Source organism: Microtus pennsylvanicus, chromosome 6 (assembly GCF_037038515.1).
Source record: "Microtus pennsylvanicus isolate mMicPen1 chromosome 6, mMicPen1.hap1, whole genome shotgun sequence".
In the NCBI taxonomy this organism is placed as follows: Eukaryota; Metazoa; Chordata; class Mammalia; order Rodentia; family Cricetidae; genus Microtus; species Microtus pennsylvanicus.
Window position 1 is genome coordinate 37,286,904 of NC_134584.1, and position 10,551 is coordinate 37,297,454.

The window sequence follows — 10,551 nt, forward strand, 5'->3', positions numbered from 1 at the left end:
TTAATATTTTATAGGGGGAATTATAATCCTTAAAGCAATATTTCCAAAAACAGCAGAGGAAATAAACTGAATTAAAATGTGGTCCTTGTTGTGTGATAAAACATTCCATGGGGAGATGAAACACACATCTCTACTCACTCCAGTTAGGGATCCCATAACAGAACAAAGGAGAGATAGCACCAATGTCCAACCTGGTGAATCAATGAGTTTTATTGGGGTTACATAGAGGAGTATGGGTGAGGAGCATAAATGACTCAAAGACAGATGCATCACCATTGCCCATTCACAAAAATTCACAAAAACTGGGAAACCTGGAGCACACTGACAGGGTGGAGAGTGTCCTTTCCAAGTGACTATGGTCTAAACCTCTTCTAAGCAGCTCTGCAAAGTTCTGCATCTCCCAGGCAGTTGCTCTAATCTTAGAGTCTTCATTCTTCTTTGTAGTTCGGGCAGGGAGGAGCCTAGTAAATCTGGTCAGTTTCAGGGACTTCCTGAAGCTCTTTTGAGTTGGTTGCCTTAAGCATAAGGAGCTTCCTTTGGGATAGAATGTTTCCATCCTCACTGTTACACAACAGTCCTGTATTCATCTAGGCAAACTGACCTCATCTAGGACTCCAAAGAGATGACTCAGGGGTTAAGAAGGTTCAGTACTTACACAGCTCTCAGAGATTACCTCGGTTCAGTGCTCAGCACCCATTATGATCCATCTTCTGGACTCCTTGGAATCCGCACTCACAGGTGTATAGGCAAAATTATTTAAAAAATAATAATCTTTTTATAAAATCATCTACAAGTGGGCAGAAGTATAATTTGAACATCTTACAAGGTCCCAATATTGGAAAGTTTGAGAAAGTCCCCTCAACATACAAGGTTGACTGATGACTCAAGACCAAAAGATGTGTTTAAACTGGAAACAAATATAAAAGTCTGTAATTATGTTTCAATATTAAAGACATTTTTAGTGCCCATTGCTAGCCATAAGATTCCGTCCTCTACCACCTAAGATCTCTGCATTTAGACTGCGTAACTTATTATCCAACTCCAGATATACACTTTGATAAAAGTCTAGCTAAAACAGAAACTAGGTCTTTTGCTGGCAGAAAAAAAAAATGTATGGGATGGAGAGGGGACAAGTTACAGTAATTGTTAGTTTCCTTTAGGTAGGATTTCTCTGGAATAGGGGTGGGGGCATTTGAAGGGGGGGACAAACTTTCGGTCTAGCGCATCACATTATAAGCATCTTTGAGAAAAGAAGAAATAATTCAACTTTGAAATTCTGCCATTAAGTAAGTGGCGGCTTCTGCAAGGGGGACAGTTTGCTATTAATTGTTAATGTCGCCTACCATTAGAGGGCACTAAACAACTCCACATTAATGCGTTGGAGGAAAGAGAAAAGGAGGCGAGGAAAGGGGAGGGAGAGTATGGGCAGAGTCCGGGGAGAGGGAGGGGGAGACAGAAGCCGGGAAGGGCTGGAAAAGAGAGAAGAGGGAAGTGAGAGGAGGGAGAAAAGGCCAGAAGAGGAAAGAGACAGACAAACAGGCAGACAGACAGAAACAGACAAAATGGATCTGGAAAGGTTAAGAAGGATGTGGAGCCCCAGAGCCGTCTAAAGTGAGCAAAAAGCCCGGGCCACCCACTCCCCTCCCCTCTCCTCTCGTCCTCATGACTGTAATTATAAAGCGAAAAGCGGCGGCGGCGAGGTCACTCGTTTTTACCAGCCTGCTGCACCGAATGCGCGCGGTGCAGGTGCGGCGGCCGCGGGGCTTTGTGATTCATGCCCACTTTCAAAGGGGGGCTTGGGCCCGTCTGAGAGGCACCCAAACAACTGTCTTCTAATATTAGCACGGCTGTATTTCGGGATCTATTATAGTCTGTCCAGACAGATCCCATTGTAATGGGATCTTTTATTAAAAGATTAGCACTATCTCCTGCAGTTGGTGGAAAAAAATCTGTTATCACTGAGTTATTTGCAGTTGTGGAGGGGGTGGGAGGAGGGTGATGGAAGATGGGGGTGGGAGGATGAGAGGAGGACCTGAGGAGGGTCGGAGGGGGGGGGAGTGTAGGGCGGGGGTAGAGAAGAAGGGCGAATTTGAAATCCGTAGAACAAATCCCAATGACCTGGGAATGTCCAAGAATTTTTGTCTGCATAGTTCTCCTGTTTGTTGTCGTTCGGACTTCAGAAGCGAAAAGAATAGGAATTAAAAAGGCAGCTTTGAAATAAACAATATAGCATTTTCCGTGAAGTAATCGTTTTATATAAAAGGAAATATCGCCTCCTCAGTTTCATTCAGCCGTGCCAGAAAATGTTATAAATGAGAAGACCCGCCAACTTTCGGCGAAGAATGCCAGGCATTGCACTCAATAAACCGAAGCTGCAGAAGTTCATTATCATGGTGCAATCGTTTTTTTTTAAAATATGAGAGAGAGAGAGAGAGAGAGAGAGAGAGAGAGAGAGAGAGAGAGAGAGAGAGAGAGAGAGAGAGATTGAGACTCGGGACAGAAACTGGGGCGTCTCAGAGCGGGGGGAGGAGGGGGGCAGACCGCCTACGTCGGCGCCCCCGCTCGGGGCTGCGACTCCAGACGCGGCGAAGTGAAAGGGGAGAAAAGAAAGGGAGAGGGCGAGACTGCCGGGGGGCGGCCGGCTCCGAGGTGTTAAACATTTTTGTTTGCCTCTGACTTGTGGAGAGCCAGGGCCGCGTCTCCGCAGCGCTCCGCCTGGGTGGAAGGTGTCTGGGGTCGGGGTCCTTAGCAACCACTCCAAACTGGGGGGACTTGGAGGCGGGGGAGGAGCGGGCACGGTGGCCGCAAAGTAAGACACGCAAGAGACCCCGGGACACAAAACGTCGCCGGGACCCCGCGCCAAGGCTCCAAGGGGAGGATCCTGAAACTGTCCCCCGGGGCATTTCAGAAGCTCCGGGATCCTGCGGCATTTGAAGAAGTCTCTCTGGAGCCCTGGAGCAAAGGTGCCGGGGACCAACTCCCGGGGTCCCCCCTCGCGCCGCTGGGCGCCTCCTCCAGCGCCCTCCTCACTCACACGCGCACACGCACACACGCGCGCACACACACACTCGCACGCCACCCCGGGCGCGCCGGCTCTGAGCGGCGGCGTGCAGGACTGGTGGGTGTTCTCCACCCCCGAAGCGTCGCCCCCAGCCCCCCCTCCCCGTCCCTACCCCTCCCGCTTCTACGCAAATAAGAACTCGGCGATTCCCCTCCTGCCTCTTTGATTTCGGGCACCTCCGACAGATAATTGGGAAGGGTTTCCAGAAGGTGGGAAATGTCACCTGATTCACACTGAACTTTTAAAAGCTCCCCACCCCCAAAGAGTCGGCACACCCTCGGTCGCAGCCGCCCTCCCACAGCCCCACACACTGGGAGACCGCCCACCTCAAACCTTAAGACCCCCGTCTAGATTTAAAGCGCGGCTGCGCCCGGCTTCTGACGTCCATTGAATCGCGCGGGCGGCCGGTGGCGAGCGCGGGGCTGCGCCAGGATCGCTGCGCCCTCCGCCGCTCGCCTCTGCGACGCGCGCCGCTCGCCCAAGCCACCCGCCGCCGCGCTCCTCGCCCTGCGCCTGCCCCAGGATGGTCTGCGCCAGGCACCAGCCCGGCGGGCTCTGCCTCCTGCTGCTGCTACTCTGCCAGTTCATGGAGGACCGCAGCGCCCAGGGTGAGTGGAGGGGGGATGCGCCCGGAGGCTCGGCTGGGGCAGGGGTTCTACTTTTCTGTCGTCTCGACTTGGTCTGTTCTGACCGACGCTGCTCTCTGAAGACGTTGGAATCACTCGGCTACTCCGGGAGAAGAGGGAAAGGACTGAAGCAGTGACACTTGAGGATAGAGAACAGAGTTTAGAGCCGGATTATCCTCCAAAAGGAAAGGGCCTGAGTTGGGGAGCTGGAATCTCACTAGTTAGGGCTAGATGCTCCAAGTTCTGGCCATAATGACTTTAGATGTTATCTCCCCTGGTTGGCTCGGGAGAAGGGCAAGCATCCGTCGCCTGGAGATTACAGTCGACCTCTTAGCAATCTAACCTATCTTCCTTCCATATCTTTTGGTGACTTAAAAAAAAAAAAAAGACTTGGGTGGGGGATGGGTGATACCGAATTTTCTTGGGTGGCTGGGGGACGTGGTTTCAGAAACTTTGCCCAAACTTGGAAATGTGGGTACTGAGATTTTTAAAGGGAAGTAGTGTTGGTGGATGCTCCTTCCACCCCTCTCTCTAAGCCCCACGAAAAAGGAGAAGAAAAGGGACACGTCAAGTTATTAGCCCCGAAGTGGTTTAAGGACTTTGCAGTTTTCTCCACTTTGCCTCGTTCATCCTGTTAACTTTCTGTGGAACGATAAGCAGTCCACGAGCGATTTAAATTCTGACATGGATTAAAGAGCACATTTCTTGAAGTTTAGCTTCTAAAATTCTAAAAATGGATTTGTTTTATTACAATTAGTCTCCGGGCAGGATTTTTTTTAATAGTGGTGATCGTGCAGCTTGCGCTCCAGTTGCTCGAGTCCCTTCGGTGATTCATGAGAAGTCTTCTTGTCCAAAGTCCGAACGCATAGGAAGGGTTAGGGGAGGAAACTATTAGCAAAGAGTTCTTGGTAGACATGAGGTAGGTATATGTGACCCGGTGGACACCTCCCCCTCGCCCTAACACTGCTGCTTTGCCTGTTAGAGCGGCAAGGTTTTGTGTGTTGTAAGCTGCCCTCCCGGGCACTGGCCCTAGCCGTCTGCCCGACACTAGGCTGGGCAGCCCGCCTTTCTGATAGGGGCGCTGCCTGGGTGCCCGGACGTGGGCGCCAGGGAAAGCAGCCCTCGGAGATTTCGAAAGATCGTGGTGGCTGCGGGCGTGCTCCGGGCTGGCCGATTGCAAAACGGGCCCGTCGGGCGGGCTGCGCCTCGAGGCCGCACAGGGCAGATCCAGGCTGGGCCCGGCTGCTTTTTTGCTTTCATTTTTTCACAAGTGTCTTTGGCTTGATCTGTTTCTGAAAATTCATATTCATTCTCCCTACCCCCTCCCTCCCTCGCTCCCTCCCTTTCTTTTCTTCCACGTCTCCTCTCTACTTTCTTAACCCCTGTCACAAATAATTCTCTTACCGCCTACATGAAACCAACATGTAAAAACATCCGTCGCATCCTGTTTTTGTCAGGTTCTTTAATCTGTTCTTCCAGTCCCTGCAGGTTATGAAATGGGACGAATAAAAGTAAACAGTCTAGTAAAAGTCAATGCAAGCTGCACGTGTTGTGTCTGGGTCACTGGTAACCGACATTGATATGGCTAGCGCGCTGCGGCGGCGGCTCTAACCCACCTCCCACCTCGGTGATGGGTCTTTCCCCTCTCTCCCTTTGGAGCTCTCTCTCTCTCTCTCTCTCTCTCTCTCTCTCTCTCTCTCTCTCTCTCTCCCTCCCTCTCTCTCTCTCCCTCTCTCCCTCTCTCCCTCTCTCCCTCTCCCTCGCTCTTCCCCCTCCCCCCTCCCCTCATTGATCAGTTGGTCCCCAGACCCATCAGGCCTCTTTGCCGGGCTCTAGCAGCCCTCCTTCCCCTACCCCGCTGCTCACTCATTCACCTCCTGATCCCTGTCTCTTCACAGCTGGTAATTGCTGGCTCCGCCAAGCAAAGAACGGCCGCTGCCAGGTCCTGTATAAGACAGAACTGAGCAAAGAAGAGTGCTGCAGTACTGGCCGTCTGAGCACCTCTTGGACCGAGGAGGATGTGAACGACAATACTCTCTTTAAGTGGATGATCTTCAACGGGGGCGCCCCCAACTGCATCCCCTGTAAAGGTGGGCCTCCTCTTCCCTAGGCGGCAGGCCCTCAGTAGAGGGCGTCTTGCCCTCAGTGTTCCCACTGCTTGGCTGGGGCTGAGGACTGGCAGAATTTTGTTCGGTTTCTCCACGTTTCCCCCGGTGGAGTTAGCTAGGTGGAATCCAGCTCGCGCTGTAGGCAAAACAAGGTCGGAAGAGGTCGGTCCCAGGCTTCTTAGCTGAGTGTGGTAGTGAAAGCGGCCAACCAGTGTGGTCTTTGAGAGAATTTGTATCCAGGACGTGGCCTGAGATCTCCAACCCCCATCCCTTCCAGTCTTCCAGTAGACAGCCTGGGGCCCTCCATCTCAGATGCAGGATTGCGCAAGGCATTTGAGACCACTACCCTACACCCCCCACTCCCCCACCCCACCCCCCCGTCTGATCCGCCAACTGCATGGCCTTGGTTTGAATCCCTGCCTCTTTCCAACTCCTAGAAACGTGTGAGAATGTGGATTGCGGACCTGGAAAAAAATGCCGCATGAACAAGAAGAATAAACCCCGCTGCGTCTGTGCCCCGGACTGTTCCAATATCACCTGGAAGGGTCCAGTGTGTGGGCTGGACGGGAAAACGTACCGCAACGAATGTGCTCTCCTCAAGGCCAGATGTAAAGAGCAGCCGGAGCTGGAAGTTCAATATCAGGGCAAATGTAAAAGTAGGTCCCACCCTTCAGTATCTTATACATTCATAGACCCTTGAAGACCCAAGGGGAATAGTACAGCTTCCATAAAGAGCCCGGGAATCAGAATAATGGTACCAAATAAAGGGGCTCCTTTCTAACTCCAAAAGGGTAATGAAGGAGCCAGCCTGGAGTCACAGATCCTCTGGGAAACAGCCGGGTTCCCCAAATGCCTGTTAAAATCTGGATGCCTCACTTTAATGATTTCCTTCATAACATCAAGCCTTTCCTCCCTAAGGACCAGAAGGTGCCTATTGAAATGTCTCCCTCTTTTTTTTTTTCTCCAGAGACTTGCAGGGATGTTTTCTGTCCGGGCAGCTCAACCTGTGTGGTGGACCAGACCAATAATGCCTACTGTGTGACCTGTAATCGGATTTGCCCAGAGCCCTCCTCCTCTGAGCAGTACCTGTGTGGGAACGATGGAGTGACTTACTCTAGCGCCTGCCACCTGAGAAAGGCCACCTGTCTGCTGGGCAGATCGATTGGATTAGCCTATGAGGGAAAATGTATCAGTAGGTATTCTGGATTGAAGAAAGAAAAGAGACGGGAGAGGGAAAAAAAAATCTGTTCTGGTTGTGTGGGGCTCTTCAATGAATAAATCCAAGTCCTCAGCTTGGGTGAAACTTTAACCAAAACATTTCTCCTCAAGCGCCATTGTCTTCTAGATGCGTTGACGCACCAGCTAGAAGCAGAAAACAGTTTTTTCTATCTTAGAAAACTTAGAACTCACACAATTTTACACATTTTTTAAAGTGCCAGACTTGCTGGAAGGGAAAAATAATGACTTAACAGTTCCTAAAACCTGTTATCAGATTCCAGTAATTGATGGAATCTGATTTTTTTAAATCCCACTTATAGGAAGTAATCAGATGCATATTTAACTCAAGGATATTGTGAAATTCTGTTCCAAAGAATATTGTATTTAATGCAGTTCTCTGTTCTAGTTGTGTGGGGGTTCTTCAGTAAGTAAATCCAAGTCCTCAGCTTGGGTGAAACTGTTTAACCAAAACATTTCTCCTCAAGCGCCATTGTCTTCTTGATGCATTGATGGACCAGCTAGAAGCAGAAAACGGTTTGTGTGTGTGTGTGTGTGTGTGTGTGTGTGTGTGTGTGTGTGTGTGTGTGTGTGTGTGATTGTAATAGAGCACCTTCATTACCCCCTTTAGTAAGAGATAATATGTATAATATGTGCATCTCCGAGCAGGGAATGGAAGAAAGGGAAAAGGGGAAAAAATGAGAGCCTTCAGTTTGCTCATCACAGGTGTATTTTATCCTAGAAGCAAAGTCCTGTGAAGACATTCAGTGTGGCAGTGGGAAAAAATGCCTGTGGGATTTCAAGGTTGGCCGAGGCCGTTGCTCCCTCTGTGATGAGCTCTGCCCTGAGAGTAAGTCGGATGAGCCAGTCTGCGCCAGTGACAACGCCACCTACGCCAGCGAGTGCGCCATGAAAGAAGCCGCCTGCTCCTCCGGCGTGTTGCTCGAGGTGAAGCACTCCGGATCTTGCAACTGTAAGTGTGATTTCTAACCTTGCTGCCATGTTAAGGCATTTCCAGGCAACCCTGGGGAATGGACACAGACCTTGCTGGGTAAACCTGTTTCTGGTAAAGCTAGGTAGCTGCTAAATCGCCAGCAATTCGTTGGTCCTCAGCCCAATTCTCTGCAGTGTTTCCTGGCTTTTTAGGATCGACCCGATGGCCTACCATCGGGTGGCCTCTGAAAACCACTCTCCAGCTGTTTGATGCTCCTTCTTTCCTCCTAGTATTTTGCTTTGCTGTTGCCTCGTTAACACTGGAATCTAAACTAACTGCTTCAAAAGTTTGTGGGTTTCTTTTTTTTCAAAGACAGCTTTATATTATCACACCTGGGCTGCGGCTTATCGCAGTCGCGGCTACTAACTCTGAATTAAGGAGAAAAGCAGTTATACCTAGAACACAAGAGCGCTTTTTATCTGATTTCAGGAATCTGCCTGTAAAACCTGAGCCATTGATTCTCCAGAACTTTCTGCAATTTTGACTTCATAGATTATGGTGGTTTGTTTGTGTGTGTTTAAGTAAACTTTATTGCGTAACTGCAGATGCCAACAAAACGCATCACACTGCAAGTCATGTAAAAAAAATGCAACGCTGTAATGCAGCTGTATCAGAGGGCTTTGAAAACGTACACTGAGCTGCTTCTGCGCTGTTGTTATCCGTGTTTAAACAACAGCTCCCCCTGTATTCCCCCATCTAGCCATCTCGGAAGATACGGAGGAAGAGGAGGAGGAGGAAGACCAGGACTACAGCTTTCCTATCTCTTCCATTCTAGAGTGGTAAACGCTCCACCAGTGTTCAGGGTTGACATAGCCTTTGGGCAAAACAGAACACAAGAGAAAGGGGGAAAAAAGGAAAAAAAAAGATAGATAAGAAAATAAGAAAAAATATATTGTGCATAATGTAAATAAGTGTATGCTTATTTATTTGGGGGGAAAACTATACATGAAAGGACCTTTGTCCTAAAGCTCTCTCCCGGGCCACATTGTTACTCACTGGGCATGGAGAGATTGTCATTTTGTGGTCTACTGGATGAGGCCTATAGTTGAGACTTGTAGACGTTTATTTATACTGTGTCATGTTTTATAATTTATACATAAAATGTCTGGTTGACTGTACACCTTGTTTTTGAAGAAATTTATTCGTGAAAGGAAGAGCGGTTGTTATTTATTGTGAGGTCTCTTGCTTGTAAAGTAAAGCCGTTCCCCCCCCCCTCGTAAACCATTGAAGTCCATTCCTAATGACCCACTCACTCATCTGTCTCCCTTCATTTCACTGCTGTTAGATTCTTTCCCACCTCTTAACAAATTTGCATGTCAGTTTCTGTCATGTTTATTTATTGGATTCTCAGCTGCCTACTCTGTACATACCTGATCCTTCGGGTTCTGTTTACAAGGAATCTTGACTGACCAAAAGGCACCGTAACTCTGCCTCAGATACAAGGTACAGAGGATATACATCTCGGAAGGAACGTCTGCTTCCATGCCCTTGTTCTGGTGAAAACATTGTGAGAGAGGATGAGAGGCTTTAAGAATCGAGAAATGTACTTTTATGATGTTGCAGATCCAAAGATATAGTGACGTGGGGTGTCAGGAGACGAAAGGAAGGTGATCGTTAACCCTTCCAACCTGTCATTCGCTGTTTCCTTTGAGGTAGTCGGCTGTACCTTCTCAATTAGTTCTTTTTCAACCAATGTGTCACTAAAAGTTCCATCAAAGCTTTATCAGTTCAAGTTTCTTGCTTTTCATAATACTTTTTTCTGATGCAATTTTATATTTTCAAACATGGCAAGTTAAATATAAATTCATTTAAATATATAGTTTTGTACTTTTCTACCATGTAAATGTGCAATGTATATAAAAGTTATAATGTGTATTTGTAAATAAATGATGAGTGAAAAAATAAAAAAAATTAAAAAGCCAATGGTCTCAGTTTCTGTCAACGAAAAGTAACTTATTTTGGCTTTTGAGTAAAAAAAATGCACATGATATAGGGATATAGTTAGCACTGATCAAGTGCTGAGAGCAATAGCTGCTGTAAAGTGGGGTAAAATACAAATCACCCGGTGCTGAAAAGGTGGCTCAGAGGTTAAGAGCGTGCAGTCCATCCCCTTCCAGAGGACCCAAGCTGGGTTTCTTGTAGCTCCAATGAATCTGGTGCCCTCTTCTGGCCTCTGAGGGCACCTACACTCATGTGCGTGTGCACGCACACCTTTTTAAAAAGTGAAAAAACTAAGTTACAAATTGGGGTTAGAGAGATGGCTCCACAGTTAAGAGCACTCACAGATGAGCCAGGGTTGGTTCCCCAAACCCTACATGTCTAACAATCGTCTGCTAACTTCAGTTCTATAAAATCCATCACCAGGCATGTCCGCGACATACACACATGCAAGGAAACATACATAAATCAATTTTTACAATTACCTTATTTGCGTGGATTTAATTATGCCTAAAGTTACAGGTGGTTGTGAGCTGCCTTATGAATGCTGTGAACCAAACCCTGGTGTTCTGGTAGAGCAGTAAGTGCTCTTAACTGCTGAGCCATCTC

General features: G+C 48.3%; 1 protein-coding gene across 3 annotated transcripts; it reads left to right on the forward strand.

Moving 5' to 3' along the window:
* The first annotated feature begins 3,213 nt into the window (after positions 1-3,213).
* Positions 3,214-9,922, forward strand: Fst (follistatin). Of its 3 annotated transcripts, none has more exons than XM_075976038.1 (6): positions 3,214-3,669; positions 5,586-5,777; positions 6,233-6,451; positions 6,763-6,987; positions 7,753-7,983; positions 8,434-8,696. In XM_075976038.1, coding segments are annotated over exons 1-6 (954 nt in total). In that variant the 5' UTR covers positions 3,214-3,584; the 3' UTR covers positions 8,436-8,696. The 3 variants fall into 3 exon arrangements, with proteins under 3 accessions (XP_075832153.1, XP_075832152.1, XP_075832151.1); XM_075976037.1 differs by lacking the exon at positions 8,434-8,696 and adding an exon at positions 8,705-9,922 and having other exon boundaries at positions 3,217-3,669; positions 7,756-7,983; XM_075976036.1 differs by lacking the exon at positions 8,434-8,696 and adding an exon at positions 8,705-9,922 and having other exon boundaries at positions 3,219-3,669.
* The last annotated feature ends 629 nt before the right edge of the window (positions 9,923-10,551 follow it).